Source organism: Beta vulgaris, chromosome 3 (assembly GCF_026745355.1).
Source record: "Beta vulgaris subsp. vulgaris cultivar EL10 chromosome 3, EL10.2, whole genome shotgun sequence".
Lineage (NCBI taxonomy): Eukaryota > Viridiplantae > Streptophyta > Magnoliopsida > Caryophyllales > Amaranthaceae > Beta > Beta vulgaris.
In genome coordinates this window covers 47,940,443-47,963,493 of record NC_079204.1, presented here as the reverse complement: position 1 = coordinate 47,963,493, position 23,051 = coordinate 47,940,443, and the positions used below count along the sequence as shown (strand labels likewise).

General features: G+C 34.0%; 1 protein-coding gene across 1 annotated transcript; it reads right to left on the bottom strand.

The window, feature by feature from the left end:
• Positions 1-744: 744 nt before the first annotated feature.
• On the bottom strand, positions 745-6,553 carry LOC104885053 (cysteine-rich receptor-like protein kinase 10). Its single transcript, XM_010669761.4, has 7 exons — positions 5,084-6,553; positions 3,089-3,223; positions 2,863-2,981; positions 2,135-2,345; positions 1,780-2,017; positions 1,516-1,666; positions 745-1,431 (listed from the first exon to the last, which is right to left on the bottom strand). Exons 1-7 carry the CDS (start codon positions 5,919-5,921, stop codon positions 1,102-1,104), a joined length of 2,022 nt encoding a protein of 673 aa, XP_010668063.1. The 5' UTR covers positions 5,922-6,553; the 3' UTR covers positions 745-1,101.
• Between the last annotated feature and the right edge of the window lie 16,498 nt (positions 6,554-23,051).

Genomic DNA, 23,051 nt, shown 5'->3' with positions numbered 1-23,051 from the left:
TTTTTTAAAAAACTGCAGCCCTTTATTACTTATAGGGCTGCGGTTTTTTGAAAAACCGCAGTCCTTCACTAAAAGGGTTGCGGTTTTTGCATTGACCGCAACCCTTTGTAAATGAAGGGCTGCGTTTTTCAAAAAACGCAGCCCTTGCGTTTTTTTCCACTAGTGATAGCAAAAAAGAAAAAAAAGACATCCATTCATGGTAAATATAGCAAGTAAAAAAAGATGGAGCAAGTATAAATTTGGATCGTGAAAAGGTTAAAATTTAATTTGACTAGACAACCTAAAAAGATTACAGAATATAAATTAAGTATAATTTTCACTAGATTGCTCGAAAAAATATAACTTTTACACCATTTGAACTTGCTTCCACCTATAAAGAAATTAGATGAATGTTATATTTTTAACATATATGTTGGATCATATTATAATGAAGAAGTTATAAGAAGATTATGAATTTATATATATTATGGTAAATAAATAGAAATTAGAGTTTGATTTTAAATAAATCATCTAATAATTAATAATTATGGAGTATTATAACTTTGATTACATACTACAAAAAATTACATAATCTCATTACAATTGAATTGAGTTTGATATTTGCATTTAACTACTAATCATTAATTAAGAATATAATTATGTTACTATAAAATATATTTTTTAATAAATATATAATATATCTTATTTATTATCACACATCTATGACATGACCGAATATAATTCTACCATATAAAAAAAAATCCATCGCACGAGCTTCAAAATCTAGTAATCCTACTAAATAGGAAAAAAAAATCAAAATACATGAAACTAACTTAAACTAGCCCACTAGCCCACTAGCCCACTAACCCACTACTATTTTGAAGGATATTTCTAACAAAAACAAGGGTTTCTTAGGCTAATGGAACTACTCATGATTTATGTTGAACCGTTGCACAAGATATATTTAAAACAATCGTAACTAGGACATGATAAATGGCATAGAACACATGCCAAACTGTCGCCTTCATAATGACTAGTTTTAGTATACAACATATACAAATTTTAACTTACAATTCCGATGACTATATATATACGGCCATGTTTTCTACTTTGATATTATCCCTACCTAGGTTCAGGTTCAGTAATTGAGACATCATTTATAGACCAAGGTGTTGACTTGCTAGATGATCGGTTTGAACCAATCTCCTTGGAAGTCTTGGACTTCTCTAGTGTTTTTAATAAGAAACCTGGTGCTTCTGGTACGGGAAGAGTGACTGAGTTGCTGTCTAAGGTGAGAACTATTGTTGCCATAGTAGGTCTATCATCTGCGGATTCCTGAACACATATCAAGCCAAGGTGTACGCATCGCATAATTTCGTCCATTGAGCACGATTCCCTTATTGTTGGATCAACAAATTCCAGAATCATGTTATCTCTCCATTGTTTCCATGCCTGTAATATTGTATTACTGTTGTTAAAATCTTGCCAAATAGATCATCAATTTTATCCCTTAACACTATAGAAACAAGTACTTACATGACAAAGAAGGTCCTCTATATGCCCTGATTCATAACATGTGTTATTTCTCTTACCACTAATAATTTCCAACACTAAGACACCAAAACTGTATACATCTGATTTGTTAGAGAACTGCCCGTTCATTGCATACTCAGGTGCCATGTAGCCACTGCACGTACAAAGTAATAGTTATGCACTAGCAGATATTTCATAATTTTTCTTCGTATAAATTAGATATTCCTTAAAGTAGCTACTTGTTAGTAATAATTTTGGAAAACTCACTATGTTCCGACAACCCTGCTTGTATTGCCTTGGGTTTGATCCACTCCAAAAATTCTTGCTAATCCAAAATCTGCTATTTTAGCTTTCATATCGGCATCCAACAAGACATTACTTGCCTTCAGATCTCGGTGTATAATTCGGAGTTGAGAATCATGATGGAGATAAAGCATTCCTCGAGCTATGCCTTCTATAATTTGGTAACGTGTACCCCAGTCAAGAAGACTTTGATTTACAGGATCTGTACAATATAGTTGTAGAGCTTAATTGCACAATGTTATATGTTTAAATTAGTATAACCAGAGAAGAGGTGATTGAATGTTCTAGACTAAACAACGGGATACGAAATTTACTATACCAAAAAGAATTTTGTCAAGGCTCTTGTTGGGCACATATTCATATACAAGTAACTTTTCTTCTCCTTCCAAACAAAATCCGAAAAGCCTCACCAAATTCCTGTGTTGAAGTTTTGCTACTAATAAGACCTCATTTTTGAATTCTTGTATTCCTTGAGATGAGTTCATAGACAACCTCTTTACCGCTATCTCACGCCCATTTGATAGTGTGCCCTAGCGGAAAAACAAAAAGAAATTTGTTTACGTTGAAGGTAATATGTGGAGATTGTGCCCCGCAGTCCCAACTCCATTAAATAAGGGCGAAACTTAACCAAATTACCCTCTTATATTATCCCCTCTTCTTTACCATTATTAAGCAAGGGTATATTGAATAATACAATATCATAATATACTTCTTCTATCTCTTTTTAAGTGCAATATTTTGACTTTTAGTATCCATATATTTTACTATGACTTATTCATTTTACTTATATATAAAAATAAAATTATTTGTTTCAATTAATATTTTCATAATTTTAACTTTTTTATAACTTTTACATATACATAATCAAAGATATTAATGGTCAAAGTTATGAGTATGACAAACGTAAAAATCAAACGGTTTCACTTATTTAAAAATGGAGGTTAGTATATTCACATTTCCATCTTACTCCTCTCTTCTACTACATCATCTGACATTAATTGTTCGTGTTAGTCTTGACTCTTGAGCTAAGAATTATTCCTGTCTTACCTTATACACGCTACCAAATCCACCTTCACCCAATTTGTTCTCATCGGAAAAATTACTTGTTGCAGATTTAAGCGTTGCTAGGTCATATTGCAAAGATTCAATGGTTGTAAAATCCTCACCTGGAACAACATTCAACGAAATAACTGACCATTTAGCAAAAATAATCAATATTGCATTCCATTTTTCTATTTCTTGATCTCAGATGCATCGGAATAATTCCGCTTACCACTTTTCGCAACAGGATCATACGTCTTGGTTTTCTTGTATTTGGCGCAACAAACGCATATAACAATCAACGCCACTAAGATAACCACCACAGGAACAACAATGGCAATAATCACCGTTGTTGAGATTCTGCTTTCTGCATAATACATGAATGTTTGTACATGTCAACATTTGGTAGCACAAGAATTTTTCTGTGTATCTACGAAACTCAATTTTCTTCCTACTTTTTATTGAGCAAAATCTTGAAGAGTATGAGTAACTGAAATGAATTTTGAGCTGCCTTCACTTGATTTTAAATCTTATCTCGTATGCTAAAGAAGAACAGAGAGATACTTCTATAGTTCGTTCTTCTCACAAACTTTTGATATTCAAGTTAGTACAAGGACAATGAATCCATTATAAACGAATGTAGAATTTAAGACTTCTTAGAAGTGGTAGCATAAAGAAAGCCAACAAAGAATACCTTAAAAACACCCCCTATGAGTCCACTATACACAAACTCATATATTGGGACGTTGTTTTGGATTTATATATAAGAAGTTTTTTTTTGCTTTGTTTTGGTAAAAGTAATCTTTTATTAAACAATAACGCACAAACTATGCAGGTATGTCGTATGAGGCCAAATAAGTAGGGCGGTGGAAAACTGATTCAACCCTTTTATCGAATTCGAATCCGGCCTGAAATAAGCGAGTTAGATTTTTGACCCATTTACTTACGATTTACCTAATTTAATTAAATGGGTTAGGTTAAGGTTGATATTTTCAACCCGAAATTAACCTGTTTTGACCTGTTTAACTCATTAAAATATATATTTCCTAAAAAGTTATGTTGAAGTTGGTGAAAATTTTAATAATACTAATTGCAGAATACAAAAATCGAAAAGAAAATCTATTCTAATCATGCATACTTTTATGTGAATTTATTGTTGAAAATTAATAAATTTTAATAAAAATTTAATAGTAATATATATATGTAAATGGGTTAAGCGGGTTATATGGGTAACTCGTTTAATAAACCTGTTTTGTTTTGCAACCCGTTTAATAAACGGGTTAGGTTTTGCAAAGTTTTGCAACCTGTTTAATAAACGGGTTATGTTTTCAACCGTTTAATAAACGGGTTAGGTTTACATTGGAACATGTTCAACCCGTTTATTGTTAACTCGAACCGGAATACGATCCCACCTAATCTGTTAAAGAGCCCTACAAATGAGTTAGTGATTTGTTATTCAACATGTTTTTCTATTCAGTTGATATTCTTGTTTATGGAATACTTTCTTAGTTGTGGTCCTTCGTAGTTGATTTATGTATTGAGTATGCCTATTTAAAGGCATTTCGTGTAGCTTGCTCAATTTTAGTAATACTGGGATGATGGCATCAGACCATCAGTACTTATCTTATTATTATATTCTTATTTTTTGTTTTCCTCTTAAAGTCCCCAACGAGTATAGTTAATCATCTCCCGAAAACTACTTAAAATTGCCCCAAATTGCAATTGAAAATACAATTTTATTCTTAACGGTCTCTTTCATCCTTACTATCACTAAACCCCCTCACCACCCAACAACCACCACTACACACAATCACCACTGAAACCACGCAAACCACCATCGAAGCCACGCTCACTACCAACTAAACCACGCACAACCACTGACGAAACCAAAAAAATCACCTCAAATCCACCGTGGAAACGTCCAGGTGGATTTGGGGCAAGTTTTTTTTTGATTTCCACGACTTGCTCGTGGATGTTGCAGGGTTGGGGTGGAGGGCTGCTGGTGGGAGGTGGATGAAGGATGGGGTGAGGGCCTGCTAGTGGGTGGTGGAGGGGGTGATTGTGGAGATGGAGGTGGTGCCGTGGTGGTTTGGAGAAAAAAAAAAAGGATAAAGTTGAAAATATTTGGTAGGACAAGAGTGATTTTAAGTAATTTTAGGACGATATTTAGCATTTCAAGTCAACAATACAGAATTTGACACTAGTACCGAGACAGAAATTGACGTACCAGAGTGGGCGGAATCGCTAGTGGGTGACTGCCCTGGAGGTAGTGGCAACGGCTGGGGTGGTGGCGCTAGTGACGACAATTCAAAGAAAGGATTCATCTCATAACGGACAACACAGCTTGGCTGCAAAACTTGTCCACCCGAAGTAAGTCGCGAAGCCCAATTTCCAATACCAATCTCCAAGCATCTATTACAATCACTGACGCTCAAATCCGGCGTACACTGCCCCAACCCGTATAATGTTTGCAAACTCGTATAACTTGCCGTATCTGTCGCAAACTTCCTCTGCGATCCACCATTTGCAGCTCGAACGACAATGACATTTCTAAACATATTCCCTACAAGTTCCTCAAACCTGGTCGAGTTCCCAGTCACATTATTCCGATTGGACAAGATCGTACTCGACGACCCATCCATTCTACCAAAAAATGATAGGTTGGAATACCTTACCATACAATTGTCGTACCATATAATAGCAACTTTTCGGTTTGGGCATATGTTTGGAAGGTCGGTAGTGGTGGCAGTGTTAACGCAATCTTGGCACGAGCTAGTGTTCTGATCCCCACGGCAGAGGAAATGGCCAAATACTTCCTCGCTTTCGGTGTTGTCGTTGCCAGAAGTCGCTTGATGGTAGCCACTGGGGTTGGTGGCATTGGAGGATAGATAACGGAAGAGGGTGTTGAGATTGGCTTCATATTGGGTATTGTTAGCGAACATAGTGGTATTTGAGCAGTCATGATGTATGGGAGTTTGTGCGAATGCTGTTTTGGAAATTATCAGTAAGATAATTGGCATATAAATTGAGAAGAATGCTAGATACCAGTTCTTTTTTCTATCCATGGTTATTCTTTTTCTGGTTTCGTGATCACATAAGCTTAGATATGTTAAGCAGCATATAGAGCACCAAGCTTTTTTCTTTTTTTTTTTTTTTTTTTTTTTTTGCGGGACAAGTTAGAAAGACAGATCAAACCATTCAAGTGAGAGATAAGATAGCTGAAAGTGCAACTAATAATTATGATCTGCTCTGTTCCAAGTTTCAACTTCAATAATATTCAATTTGCGATTTTCGTCCCAGTATGAAAATGTCAACACGGGAGAAATTTGGTCATGTTTATAATGGTTCCATTCCATGCTTAGCCGCAATGTTTGTTTGAAGTTGAATGCACTAATTTAGAATTTTCATACCAAGAGTTATGACTATTATTTGTGCAGTACGATTACTTTTTTTTAATATGTAAATTCATAGCCTAATCTATACAAATATATTAAAAGGCGTGTCAAAAAAATTTAAAAATTGCAGAGTATAGGGTTTGATTTTGAGACCTCAAGTACATATACTAAAGTTTTAACCACTAGACTAAGTTGTATTTACTGTTATTATCATAAAGTATTATATTAATAAACGAATATTTTTCTTACCCGAAGTGTAGCCCGAGCCTAATAACTAGTTTCTTTTTACAAATAGAGAACTATTACTTATCATGGACCCTTCAAGGGTTAGAAAGAAAGACTGCCAGTCTGCCAGTCACAAAACTATTTTGAGGAAAGAAGGCTTACAAAAACAATTTAAATAGGACTTTTCTAGAAGTAATCCTTTTGAATTAGTCAGAAAGAAATGGACCCTTCAAGAGTGGACTGGGATTACTCTACGCTCTGCAGTTGGAAGGTTTGATGGTTGCATTGAATCTTCTTAGTCCATTTTGTACGCTGAAATGCTGTATAATCACCCCTATCGGATTCGGCACTTCGTTGGAATTGGGCCAATTGGCAACCCACTTACATATGTGTAGGCATATAATCATGCCTCCTCGTGTAGGGTGCATTATCTTCACCTGAATAATCCTGAACTTATCTGAACTTATTTGAACTAAACTTATTGGACCTGAACTGAACTTATTAGACCTGATTCAACTTACTGGACCTGATTGAACCTTATTGGAACTTATTGACGCTTATTGAAACTTATTGACCTGATTGGAACTTATTAGACCTTATTGGACCTGATTGAAACTTATTAGACCTTATTGGACCTGATTGAAACTTATTAGACGTTATTGGATCTGATTGAAACTTATTAGACCTTATTTGACTTTATTTATTAGCTAGACAAAAAAATTGATGAGTTATAACATAAAATATTACCCCTAACATACTACCCCTCAAAATTTATTATGAAATAATAATTACTAAAATTTACCCTTTAAAGAAATAATTATTATTAATTATCTCTTACGATAAACAATTTAACAAAAAAAAATACTATTTATATACTTGCCTATATATAACTTTCACCACTAATATATCTAATAGTCTTGTTAACAGTAATATGAATAATATAATAATAGATAATAATACAAGTATAATACTATACATTGTGTTACTTTAATTCGAAAGTTTTAATAATAATATAATCAGCTAATAGTAATATGAATAATAAAATAATAGACAATAATACAAATATTTCATAAAACAATAGACAATAATACAAGTATAACATGATATAATCATTGTGGTACTTTAATTAAAATTCTAATAATAACATAATCAACTAATAGTGATATAAATAATAAATAATGGACAATAATACAAATATTTATTGATCATTGACTATTTGGACCTTAAGGAAACTTATTTGACCTGATTAGACCTAATTGGAACTTATTGCACCTAACTGGAACTTATTGGACCTTATTAGGGTGCGTTCTGTTCAACTTAAAAAATTAAGTTTCAGGTCCAATAAGATCAGATAAGTTCAGATAAGTTGCAATAAGGTCTAATAAGTGCAATAAGTTCCAATAAGGTCTAATAAGGTCCAATAAGTTCCAATCAGGTGCAATAAGTTCCAATCAGGTGCAATAAGTTCCAATCAGGTCTAATAAGGTCCAATAAGTTCCAATCAGGTCTAATAAGGTCCAATAAGGTCCAAATAGTCAATGTTTAATAAACATTTGTATTATTGTCCACTATTTTGTTATTCATAATTTCATATCACTACTAGCGGATTATGTTATTATTAGAATTTTAATTAAAGTACCACAATGATTATATAGTATTATACTTGTATTAGTGTCTATTATTTTATTATTTATTTGTATTATGTCTATTATTTTATTATTTATTTGTATTATGTCTATTATTTTATTATTTATTTGTATTATGTCTATTATTTTATTATTCATATTACTATTAGTTGATTATGTTATTATTAGAATTTTTTATTAAAGTACCACAATGTATAGTATTATACTTGTATTATTGTCTATTATTTGATTATTCATATTGCTATTGAATAATATTATAATCATGGTCAAATAATTAAGGTTAACAATAATAATAATAATAATTACAATATTTCGCAATTCGTCTTTAAATAACTAGAGATAACATGTTTTCGTTACTAATAACTATGAAAGATATAAATGTTATCAACTGATTGCTTCATTATCATCACTGGAGTATCTTTCTTTATTGGAGTATATTTCTTCATCTTCTACATTATCCTCTTCAATCAATACGTTTTCTTCATCAACAGCCAACCATATTTCATCTGCAATTTTCGCCCGAGTTGAAGCTACTGTGACTTTTGAACATTTTTTTCTCTTTCTTCTAGTAACATTCAAATAAATGAAAGGTGAAGAAAGCTGAAGAAATGAATGAAGGAGTTGTTGTTAGCAATAAATGTTCAGCTTATTTTCATTGATTACGAAAAGGAGAATCAGGCCCATAATCAAGCCCTTTACAATGAAAGTTCACTGCCTTTTGCTCAGCTTAAATTAGTAACTACTAGTATTTTATAAAATTAATTTTTTGATTTTCTACTAGTGTTTTATAAATTAAAACAACACTATTAGATATATTAGTGATGAAAGTTATGTATAGGCAAATATATAAATAGTAATTTTTTTGTTAAATTAATTATCATAAGAGATAATTAATAATCATTATTTTTTAAAGGACGAATTATAATAATTATTATTCCATAAAAAAATTTGAGGGGTAGTATTTACGTTAGTGGTAATATTTATGTTATTCATGGTCAATGTTTTTGTCTAATAAGGTCAAATAAATTTCAATCAGGTCCAATAAGGTCTAATAAGTTTCAATCAGGTCCAATAAGGTCTAATAAGTTTCAATCAGGGTCATAAGTTCCAATAAGGTCTAATAAGGTCAATCAGGTTCAATCAGGTCCAATAAGTTCCAATCAGGTTCAATCAGGTCCAATACGTTGAATCAGGTCCAATCAGGTCCAATCTGGTTTAATAAGTTCCAATAAGTTCAGTTCAGGTTCAATAAGTTCAGTTCAGATAAGTTCCAATAAGTTCAGGTCCAATAAGTTGAATAGAACGCACCCTTAGACCTGATTGGAACTTATTGCACCTGATTGGAACTTATTGGACCTTATTAGACCTGAGTGGAACTTATTGCCCTGATTGGACCTGATTGAAACTTATCTGAACTGCACTAAACTTATCTAAACTTATTGGACCTGAAACTTAATTTATTAAAGTGAAGAGAACGCACTCTTAGTATGTTATGATGACTAATATCCCACTCTAATTAGCCATGATTGTCGACCCTAAACTTTCAATGCAATTTCTTTTACGGTAAACTCCATGATTTTGATCCCATAAATCACAGCCTTTGATTTGTTTAATGAGCTTATATCACGTTTTTGTTTGAGCACCCACTCCGAGGTCACTCATACATTCTGCCTATCTTTGTATTTTGGTGAATTAGAACGGAGCATCTGCTCCGTTATACAAAGGAGCGCTGAGCGCCCACTCCTCTTGACTAGGACAGATTTGTTGGTGGGGCAGAGGGTGGAGGCTTAGTGCTAGATATGGTGGTGGTGGTGGACTGGTGGTGATGCATGTTGTATGGGTAGAGGAGGAGTTATGGACTGCTTGAGATGATGGTGTTGTGGGTTGTGTAGGGTAGGATTAGTGTGGTGAGATGTGGATGTTAAAAATGGTGTGGTGTATGAGAGGTGAAAGATGTGGTGTAGGATAAGTTTTGCATTATAACTCCAAATTGAACACACAATTAACTCTAACTTTGAAGCTCGCAACTCCATATCTACAAAACGCTTTACATACACATAAACCAACGCTTACATACACATAAACCAACACACGAGTAGAGAAACAAAACATAGAAGATAAAGAAAATATAAAAATAAATAATAAAATAAAAAGTGACTAAAAGGGAATAAAATACTACATAGTACATATGTTCCTTTTTAATAGTTACACTTTTTACGCATGTCGTACACTACTTTGAGCCTTTATATAAAAAGTCGATATTCTACAAGTACATATTGAGAACAATCACAGAAGACCCCACATGGCTATATTTTATCTTAACTATAAACCACAAATGATAGTCAAAGGAAAATTTGTGAATAGTGTCAAAAGTGAAATTGTAACTATAAAAAAGGGACAAAGGCAATAAAACTAATTACAAAAACTAAACTAATCCACCTAAAATTAATAAAACAAAGGAAATAAATAAAATATGAAATTAATAGCTAAAAACTAATGAAAATCACTAAATAAATAAATTTAACCAAAAATATAAAAGGAATAAATAAAGGCTTAAAATAAGTAAAAATAGATAAATTAGACTAGAATAATACAAAAATAATCTAAAAACAACAACTAAGAGTGACATAAATGTCACTTATCACTAATGTACAATGGAACCAATGACTTATCGGATCATCCTTTCCCTCTTTCTTTCCCCCTCTCCCTCTCGGTGCCCCATGTAACACCCCGATAATTCTCTCTTTCTAGAAAATACTTTTATAACAAATCTAGAGAATTACCCAGGCATTATCGCCCGTGTGACAACATTTCGGCTTACTCAGAATTTTGTAGCGGAAAACAATTTACTAAAATAAAATCAACTTTATTAAACTTATGAAATAAGAACCAAACAATGTTTGAACTAAAACACACCAACTTAAAGCTAATGTCTGAAAAGATAAACTCCTAGAAACAACTTAAATAATACTAATGTCACAAAAGCCTCTCCATTCCAGATTCCCCAGTGGTATCTGGGAGCTTTAGGTTAGTTTAAGACTTATAGGCGCCTAACTAACTAGCTTATTAAGTGACTTTAGCTTTTTAAGTTGCCTAGCTTATTGGCTATTTGGAGGAAACCTTAGTATTCTCCTACGTTTATTTCAGAATTTTTTTAGAACACAAAATTTTGGAAAAGTTAGAGACACGAAAATGTTGTTTTCAAAAAAATTCTGTGAATTCGAAATTTTTTTTTCGAAAATTTGAGGAGTCCGGAAAAAAAAATTCGAGAAAGTGCTGAGTCCGAAAAAAAAAAAAATTTTGAGTGAATAATTTTTTCGAGTGTCTTGGGTCCGAAACTTATTTTTATTTCGAAAATTATTTTAGGCACAAAAGTAATGTTATTTATAAAAGTGTCTGCATTATTTTTCATGCCTTTAAGGTTTATAGTATGGCATTGTGAGAATGGGTAGTATAAGAAGGGCATATAGGATAGAAATATTATATGCCTGCATTAAAAGTTAGTTCAGCATCATTATTATTTTCTTCCCTGCAAATAAGTGCATTATATTATTACTTCCCTGCTAATGATGCATGAATTTTTTCTTCCCTGCTAACTGTTTATAATTCTTGCCTGAAAGTGTATATTTACATGCCTTTGTTTTTGTTTACCCTTGTTATTTGTGGGAACACGTTAGAGAGAGTGCTAAACCATTATGGTTTATTTGTTGTAGATCCCTAACCATGTCTGCCAGACAAGTTAATAGAATTGTCAGGCAAAGTTAATAGAGTAGGAAGCTATCATAACCCAATTATTGAGTGATGATGAGAATGTTCGATGTCATGAGCCTGAAGTTATAGTTACATTAGCTGGAGATCATTATGCATTATGGGTTAAAAGTAGGTATCCCTGTTAGCGATATATGAAGTAATTCAAAGTTTGATTGTACTAGAGTGCAAACTTGAAAGGACATCTACAATGTTATTTGGAGACTTTATCTGAGCGATGTGAGTGTTTTAGAGATGGATGAAATGGACATCAATCCAAAAGTATTTGAAGATCTACTAGATCTAGGAATCAAGTTATTATTGTTACTATTATTATTATAGTGAAGACTTTGGAGACTTTGGGATGAAATGTTTACTCCATAGTATAAGGAATTAAGGATGAGAATGATGGTGTAATTTCATAGAGTATTTATTTATGCTTTAAGATTAGTTATTGGAAAGTAGTCAAGCTACAATGGTTTAAATTTCTTTTTAGCATCTTTATATTATTGAGGAATAAGTTGGTTATTTTGGATTGGGAGAATATTCTTATTATCGATTGAGGAATAAAGCTATTATTATTTATATGAGTGAGTAAGAATTTATTCTGGACACGTGATGGGAATATTTTTTATTTTATTATTCTTTTCATCATGTGATTATATTCTTGCTTGCTTGTTTCTACTTGCACGTTGATGTGAATATATTTTACATGAACGATTATGTGATTATTAGAGAACATTTCATGTTGGAACTTAGTGAAATTGTTTGTTGATGCGATCTTTAATGATCAAATCAAATATTGCCTTCTAGAATGGCAGTAAGTTGATCGAAACCAAAGTAGAGTTACGTTAAGTTTCGTCGAAGTAGAGTGTCAAACAATAATGATGCCTTATGCTTTCGCTATTCGCCTATTGGCAGAGAATTTGACTCGAAAAAAATTGAGTGTCCCGATTCTGCTGGGACATGTTGGAGAGACTAGCTAAGAATAAACTGCCGTACCTTAAGGGGTAAGCTGACCCTATCCTCTTAGAGAGTCGGATTAGGGCGTTTGAAAAGATTTTTGGGGCTGTGAATTGTCCTGAGAGTGTGAAAGTAGGTCAAGTTATATTGTATCTGAAAGATGAGACTGACTTATAGTAGAAAGAGAATGAGACTAGACTCAGTATTATGAAAGAGTTTATTTGGGAATCCTTTATTGCTGCTTTAAGAGAAAAGTTTTACCCTCTTTTATGAGGAAACTAAAAGCCCAGAAGTTTACAAACCTTAGGATGAGAAGTATGACTATCTCTAAGTATTATAGAATTCATAGCTAGTTTGCATTTGAGGTAATAGCCACTAAGGAGTTAAAGGCTCAATGATTTGAGCAAGCTTTGATTGAGGAAATTCCATTGGGTTTAGTAGATTTTGAAGTGTTGATTTGCCTATTAGCATACCTATTGGAGAAATCATAAGGTATACCAGTTGTTTAGAAATTGCCTTTGAAGATAGGAGGATGTCTTTCCTCGACTTTAATGATTTAATTTGGAGACTAGATGTGATTCTTGGGATGAACTGGTTGAGTCATTACAAGGCCAGGATCGATTGTGAAGTTCAAAAGTAGTGTTGAGAAACCCTTCGGGAAAATTGACCTCATATAGACGATTTGGGAAACCTAAGAACTTTGGAGTGATCTCTGCTATGCAAGTGCAGAAGTTGATGAGAAAGGGGTGTGAGCTATTTTTTGTAGCGTGCAAGATGTGAGTAAAGAAGCTGAGTTAAAACTTGAGGATGTTCCAATAGTGAATGAGTTTATGGACGTATTTCCGAGTGAAATTTCAGGTATGCCGCCTGCAAGAGCTGTTGAGTTTACCATAGACTTAGTTCCTGGAACTGCACCTATATCTAAGGCACCTTATAGAATGGCACCTCCTGAGATGAGTGAGTTAAAGACGCAATTGCAAGAACTTTTGGATAAGGGTTATATCAGACCTAGTGCATCGCCTTGGGGAGCTCCTGTTTGTTCGTGAAGAAAAAGGATGGGAGTATGAGATTATGTATCGACTATAGGGAGTTGAACAATGTTACCATCAAAAAACAAGTACCCTTTGCCTAGAATAGATGACCTATTCGATCAACTAATGGAGCGAGTGTGTTCTCGAAGATTGACTTACGTTCAGGATATCATCAATTGAGGGTAGCGATAAGGATGTACCTAAGACTGCCTTTAGAACGCGTTATGGTCACTACGAGTTCACTGTAATGCCATTTGGGTTAACAAATGCTCCTGCTATATTTATGGACTTGTGAATAGAATCTTTCATGAGTTTTTGGATAAGTTCGTAGTGGTTTTCATTGATGACATTTTGATATATTCGAGGAATGAAACTGAGCATGATGAACATTTGAGGATTATTTTGGAAACCTTGAGAAAGAACCAACTATATGCCAAGTTCTCTAAGTGTGAGTTTCGTTTGGAGAAAGTAGCATTCTTGGGTCATTTTGTGTCTAAGGAAGGAGTCTCGTAGATCCTGCTAAGATTCAAGCTGTGAGTGAGTGGCCAACTCCAAAGAGTGTGTCTGACATTAGGAGTTTCTTGGGTTTAGCTGGCTATTATAGGGATTTGTGAGAGATTTCTCGAAGATAGCAAGACCTATGACTAATTTGATGAAAAAGGAGTCCAAGTTTGAGTGGAATGAGAAGTGTGAGGAAGCTTTTCAGATCTTGAAGGATCGTTTAACCACTGCACCTGTTTAACCCTACCTGATGGGAATGAGGGATTTGAGGTCTATAGTGATGCTTCAAAGAATGGTTTGGGTTGTGTGTTGCAACAGAATGGTAAGGTAATAGCTTATGCGTCGCGTCAATTGAAACCTTATGAGGCTAATTACCCTACCCATGATCTAGAGTTAGCTGCCATAGTGTTTGCATTGAAGATTTGGAGACATTATCTTTATGGAGCAACTTGCAAGATATTTACAGACCATAAGAGTTGAAGTACATATTTACCCAAAAAGACTTGAATATGAGGCAAAGAGATGGCTAGAGTTGATTAAGGATTATGATCTAGACATCCAGTATCATGAGGGGAAAGCAAATGTGGTTGCTGACGCCTTGAGTCGAAAATCGAGTCATAGCTTGAGTGCTTTGATAGTCCCTGAGGAGTTGTGTCGAGATATGCAAAGGTTGACCTAGAAATTTTAAATCCTGGGGAAAGTGAGGCTAGACTTAGTAATCTTTCTTTGGGAGTGTCAGTTTTCGATGAGATTATTGAGGGTCAAGTCGGGGATGAGCATCTAGACAAGATTGAGAAAATGAAGCAAGGTAAGGAAGTAGACTTCAAGATTCATGATGATGGGAGTCTAAGGTTTAAAGGGAGGTGGTGTGTACCACAGAAGTGCAATGACCTTAAGAGACGTCTTATGGAGAGGGGCATAATACACTCCTATTCTGTGCACCCTGGGGGTGACAAGCTGTATAAAGACTTAAGGTGATCTATTGGTGGCCGAACATGAAGCGAGAGGTAGCGAGTATGTGTCTAAGTGTCTAACCTGTCAGAAAGTGAAGATAGACCATAAGAGACCCATGGGGAAATTCAATCGCTAGAGGTTCCTGGATGGAAGTGGGATTCTATTTCTATGGACTTTGTGACTGCCTTACCCAAGTCGAGGAGTGGAAATGATACCATTTGGGTTATAGTGGATAGACTGACCAAGTCCGCCGTGTTCATACCTATTAAGGAGACATGGAAGAAGAAGCAACTCGCTACAACCTATATCAAGCATGTAGTGAGGTTGCATGGAGTTCCAAAGGACATTATCTCGGATCGTGACTCTAGATTTCTATCTAAGTTTTGGAAAAAGGTCCAATTAAACCTTGGGACAACATTAAAGATGAGTACCGCCTTTCACCCTGCGACCGATGGTCAGACTGAGAGGACTAACCAAACTATGGAGGATATGTTGCGAGCTTGTGCTATAGATTTTCAAGGGAGTTGGGAGGACCAATTAGATTTGATTGAGTTTTCTTACAACAATAGTTATCATGCGAGTATAAAGATGGCACCATTTGAGGCATTATATGGACGGAAATGTAGAAGTCTCATTTGTTGGAATGAATCTAGTGAGAATATAGTTTTGGGGACTGAATTTATTGAGGAGACCGTCAAGAATGTTAGATGGATTCAGGCTCGAATTCAAGCTGCGCAAGATAGGCAGAAGAGTTATGCAGACTTAAAACGTCGTGACGAATGAGTTCGCTGTAGGTGATAAAGTATTCCTGAAAGTATCACCCACTAAGGGCGTTATGAGATTTGGGAAAAAGGGCAAGCTGAGTGCTAAATATCTAGGCCCATATGAGATTTTAGAGCGCATTGGGAAAGTCGCTTATCGATTGGCCTTGCCAATGGAGTTTGAGAGGATGCATGATGTGTTTCACATATCCCAACTAAAGCGCTATATCCCTGATGAGCGTCATGTGTTAGAATGTAACAGCCCGAATTTTCCCGACTAGCTTAAAAAGGATTAAGCACAGCGAAAGAGATTCTAGTCGAGATAACTCGAACTATTACCATCACACTCACCGAACTACATCGGAGAATGTGGAACCCAATTCCCAATTCTATTCAAGTTAATTACCTATTACAACAACGTTTTGATTCTCAAACTTTATCCTCATAAATTTCTATAGAAAATCCGATAGAGTTTCATTTGAAAATAGGAAAACGCTAAAGCGAGAAAATAATATGAACCTGTTACAATTTCAATAAATAATATATTTTCAAATCCCAAAGCTCATCAACCCCAACGCTTTCGCGGAGCAACAACCAACAGAGAATCAGGAGCACTTAGCTAGCTATTCTTAAATAGAGAAAATATATTATAGAAAATAAATGATTAACTATTACAAATGGAGCGTCCTCACTTCAATAACAAATATAATACTGCATCATCTCGTATCAGCTTCAACTTGCAAATGAATAACTCACGGCTTCAACCTGAAACATTTAAGATACTGCCACCCACCAAGTGACAGGCCACAGAAATGACAAAACAATGTACACACATCAGCAAAGCTGAGTACTAAACCGTAAATAAGAGTAACACATGCTTTGGTGGCTTTTACTTGAAAACGACTCAGCAGTCAACATAAGTTCAACAATCACATCCATCATAGCATGCTTAGCAGCAATAATCTTGTTGAACATACATATTATATTTCTAGTTCCACATTTCATAATACATCATTAATCACATAGTAGCAAACACGCTAAGGTGACTCCTAACAATGATACGTTTCATATATTCTCATTTGATCAACCTTTTAACTTACCACGATTCCATAGTAGGAATATGAGGTCACCAACTTTGATATAAGTAATAAACTTTACTTCCTTTAATTGATTTCTTATCAGAAATTCAAACTTATGTTTTCATACTCTATCAATCATTCCCTTATACTGTCCTACACAAACCTTTATCAGGTAATAAATAACATAACATTTTTTACTATGACTATTCCTTATCGGGAATCCACAAAACCAGATACGATTCCTTATCGAGAATCCAACATTAGTATCACTTATCATGATATGCCTCCTTATCAGGAAACCAATATCGATATTCATATTCATATACTGAATAAACATTCATTACTTACCTGATATGATTCCTTATCGGGAATCCAATATCGATACAACTTTCATACTTTGAGATAACATTCCTTTTAACCAGGGGGAAAGAGAACGCGGCGGAGGAGACAAAGCTTACACTCCGACAGTCGGGGTCGTCACCCAACCATTCGCTTTACTTTTGGCCAATAACCACGACTAGTCCGGAGTACATTTTTCCACTGATTTCATCAGCCATTCACAGGTTTCACATTACCTGATATAACGCCCGATTATCGCCCCACAGAGCAATGGGCAGGTTTTCCTGTGGGGCCCCCAAGGTTCACAGTCCATGGGGCACTGTTCATGTCACCTCATCCGTCGACTCAGACGAGCTACTTTCCCCTTTCAGATTCTTTCGATTATTGTTCATAACCCAATCGCCATTCTTAGAACTATTCCATAGTTATAGTAATCCTTGACAATCATTGAACAACAAGCAAGGCTTCTTCTTAGAGAGTTATAATCACTGAAGTATTTCGAGGCCAATATAGTTATGCATTTCGATTCAACTCACTTACAATTACAAAACATACTTACCATACAAGTAACCAATCATATTCTGTAAAATACCCAACCGTAGTGACAATAGGTCTCTCAGCTAGAATTAACTAGCGAGAGTTACTAACCCGATTCCACACATCACATACTTTTGCATATAGATAGTTCATATTCCTTTTCACTTTACCAATATCTATGTAGACTCATCTCAATAATGATAATAATGATTATCAAGCATCAACCATACTAGCAATAGGTCTCTCACCTAGAATTAACTGGGGAGAGTTAGCGTAGATTCCACAACTCGAGATTCATGAAACAAATTAAAGGTTGATTAGACCTAATCAATTATGGGCCATGTTATCTCGTAAGTTCGATTTCAATACCATTATAAATGTCAACCATTAATGGATCATATTCTTACCTAGTATAGCGAGTCAACCTCCCTTCTAATGAAGTCATTTAATTATATAGTTCAACCTACTTTAAAGTAATGCACAAACTTGCACTTACTTAAGTAATCTCATAAACCAACTTAGTCCTTCGAATTCTAATCAATCAACATCACTTTATTATTTTATTCTATTATAATCATCCAATTAAAATATTTTATCAAACACATCTTCACTAATCTAATCCATGGTTAAGTAATCTAACTTTCATACTCTTCACATTATTATAGTATTAGTTTATCCTTTCTTTGGCTTCATGTAAGGTCATTAATTAGGTTGACCCATTTAAGCAGTCTACTCAAACTATTCTTCCCCATAGTATCATTGATAACTCTAGACAGATTTTCATATAACTAATCTTTTATTTATAGAATTACACCCAACCAAATCTAAAACATCATTCTAGTATAAGTAGAACACTTATCACAACTTACCACATCAATCCACTTATTAATATAGTATATACTTTGACAAAATGATAAACTACAATTAGAATTCTGATTATATATTAGGTATACCACCTTCCACAATTCAGTGAACTTCCATAACAACGTAGAAACAGCTTTCATATATCGCATAAACAAAATCAATAACATAATTTCATTACTATATCAATATGTTACTCAAGTCGCCTTTAAACACTAATAAAGATCATTTAAGCCAAAAACCAGGATTTCTATAACATAATTAACAATGAACTCGAACAACTATTCTGATTGATAACATGAATATCATTTAAGGTTTAACAACTTCCTATCAACATTAGATTCACGAAAGATAAACCGCCTCTGAACTCATAACATTTCTATTCTTTAATTGTTAACTAATTCAAGTATTTTTCATCTAATTTATATAAAACTAACTCAATTCATGATTCCACTCCGATAATATTAAGTAATATCAATTGTCCTTCCTCAATAATTAACTAATCAAATAAACCAATCCAAGTAATATCATTAATCATTCCTTATTACTCTTAATGGAAATCCTCCTACTAATCTAGATGATAACCTCTTATCGAATAGATAACTTCATTAGATAACTTACAATTCGATATAGCTAGAGCTAGGATTCCATTAATCAAACTAAACTAACACATTTTACTAAACAAATTTCAGAACTTATAATCATAAATAATTTCCAAAACTAACAATACTCTACCTTAATTTATCACTTGATTTAAGAAGCCGCTCCAAACTAAGTTTAACAATGACTAACAATCCAATAATACAATACTACTCCACCACCACCACCACCACCACAACTTCAACAACACGCAACAATAACGGCAACACTGACCCAACAACGACAACACATCAACAACACCACATCAACAACAACAAAACTGCCATAATAACAACAACATATCAACAACACCATTGGCTTTCTAATTTAAACAAAGAACAATTGGTATACCTAACTAGTCACATAATCAACCACAGTAATAGCAACAACAATGGAACAACAACAGTCATCAACAATAACAACTCAAAATACAACATAGACAGAGGGAAAGTACCAATAAGAAGCGGATGAGTGGTCATCTCGGTGAAAAGAGCGACGCTACAGCAGCACTGTTACCCCACCGCTAACCCGAACAACCCCGGCAGCAACGCGTGCAAGAACGTGGAAGGAAAAACCCACCGGCGACAGCACAACTGACCACAAACAACCACAGCAAGACGACGTGCGGTGGTGGCGGAGCACCACCCAACAGCAGCGTCGAGAGCGGCAGCACAATCGCGAACAACAAACGCGCGACAAGGAAAAAGAGAGCTTCGAGGGAGGAGAGAGAAAACACAGGGCTGCAGTGGCTCGCGAGCAGCACCGCAGCGAAGAAAGATGGGCAAGGCAGCAAGCAAGGATGAGAGGGGTCGGGTTTCACCGAGAGAGGAGAGAGAAAGTTTGATTCTTTTGGGGTTTGGGGTTTTTTCACGGGTGAGAGAAGATTTTGAGGGGTTTGGGTCTAATGAGTAAACCGACAAAGAGTAATTGTTCTTAAGGTTTCCAAAATTGATAGGAAAGGTTTTAGATAAGTAAACCAACTCTATTTCCCATTTTAGCCACCTACCACTCAATTAATTGCACATAAAACCCAAAATTATAATTATAATATAACTCCATAAAATTAATTAAATAAATACATTACAAACATGATAATATAAGTCATACTCGAACTCAAATAAAATAAGGAAGTTTGAAACATAATTAACTTAATAAGTATAATCAACATTTAATAATTGCTCTTAAAAATAGGGCTATTACATAGAACCTGAACGAGTTCAGATAGATAGTAGCCTCACTTATGAGGAAAGACCTGTCAAGATTCTCGACAGGAAAGTGCGTAGTACGCGTAACAAAGATGTTTATATTGTCAAAGTTCTTTTGTCTAACCACATCAGAAGAGGCAACGTGGGAAGCCGAAGAGGATATGAAGAAAAAGTATCCAGACCTATTCCTTGAGGTGAGTTACGAGGGCGTACTCGTTTTCTTTAAGGGGGGTAGAATGCGATAAATTTCGCGCTTTTGTGTATTTTTATGAGATTTTCATGCATATGTATGCTATGTTGGGCAAGTTCACATGTTAGTGCAAAAGAAGTAGAGTCTCCGCATAAGAAAAGTGTTCATAAGTAACACAAGTGTTTTAAAAATGGGAAAGTGCACTAGAGGCACTACCTTTTCTCCAAACGTTTTCGAAATGCTTAGTTCAAACTTTTGAAAGTACGAGGGTTTTGTGTTAAGTTTCGGGACGAAACTTCTTTTAAGGGGGGTAGACTGTAATCCCCCACAATTTTAAAGATTTTCATAAATATATTAAAGTATTTATGTAGTTATATTTAAATCCAAATGAGTTTGGAAAATGATTTGACTTTTAAAAAGGGTTGACTATTTTAAAAGTCAACTAAAAATATTTTCATAGCTTAATAAAATTGTAATATTTAATTAAGCATGTTTTAAATAAGAGTTTTAATTATTAAAGTAATTTGAAAAAGAAGTTTAATGGAATCGAAACTCCTAAAAGGATAAAAAGGAAAAGAGTCTGTTGATGATTAAAGTCCTAAGTTGTCATCTTATTTAATCTAAATCTATTAAATCTTACTCTTTTCCTAAGCCTAAAAGGATTAGCCTTTATGTAAATATCCTAAAACCCAATTATTTCACCCTACACACTTATTTTCTCAATAATCCGCCACTTTCTATTCTCTCTCTCCTCATGGTTTTCTTTTTCCTCTCTTCACTCGTTTTTTCTTTCACCCGAATCTGATTGGCCAGATTTCTCATAGTTCCGTTAATTTTTAGCCAAAACTTCCTTCTTGAAAGTTGTAGATCTCGAAAAGTTATTGAAGTTAGGCTCAAGAATCACTCAATTCCAATTCTTATTCTATTAGTTATGGCCTCTGCAAGTTTCGCAATTCTGCTGCCATATTTCACTCGCGAATTCGGTATATTACTCTTTTTTCTTCCTTTTTCCTTTTGATTCTTTTCCTCCTTATTGTTTGGTTGTTTTTCTTTTCTTCTTCTCTAAGATTCCATTAAATTATTAGTTTTTATATTATTTTATTGTTTATTAGCATGTTTATGATTTAAATTATTATTTTATGAAAATATATTTCGTTTTCATATATGTAAAAATAATAAATTTCAGATTTATTATTTTCAGTTTTATTATGAAAGATATAGTTTTTAGGGTTTTTAATCACTAGAAACTATATATTTAAAGTATAAATATGAGTTTTGATTAGAATATGATTATTCTATGCATTAAATATATTTTCAGAAGGTTTATAAATTTTTATAAATGCTGGAATTTCAGAAAGTATGTATTTTAAAGGTTTTTAATGATTTTAATCACTAGAATAGTTGTACTATACTAGAGATTAAAAATAATGAAAGTCTAATACATAAAAACGATTTTAAAGACGTTTAAAAGGGTTTGGGACGTTTTTAAAGTTGCTGTAAATTTTTAGTTCAAAGTATTTACTTTGTTATTTTATTTTCTAGGCGGAGAATTCATAGTAGGGGACTTTTAGAGAGTAAAAGTGGCCTACCGTTTCGTTTACACAAGGTACGTACATAGTATACGTGCTATATGGTTAGAAACATGATTTAGGGATATTTTTATTTATTAGTATCATGTATAGGACCTTGTTGTTCATATATATGATTTACTGAAATTGCTTTACATGTTACTTGCCTGTGTGCTACATGTAAACTAAGAATATGTATGAGTATGACTGTTTGTATGGAAGTTTGATGCAAGCAGATAAGTTCATTTTTGGTATTAATTCGTGAGTGAATTAATGTAAGTAAGTTGGAATCATGTGTTACATAGATTCTTTGAGATTATTTATTTATCTTATAAGAACCGTGGATCTTATTTGGTAAGTATGAGTTATACTCTATATAAATTCAGTTTACTGTTGGCTAGGTTCAACAGGCAAGTTAGTAAAGAATAAAAGAAGTTAAAGGAGTCTTGAATGATAAGTTGTGAACACTTGTTGATTCTAAGATTAAAAAGGAGTTTTGTGATGTTTATGTGATTGTTAGTTGTGAGTGTTATGTGCTTGGTTGGTGTCAACAC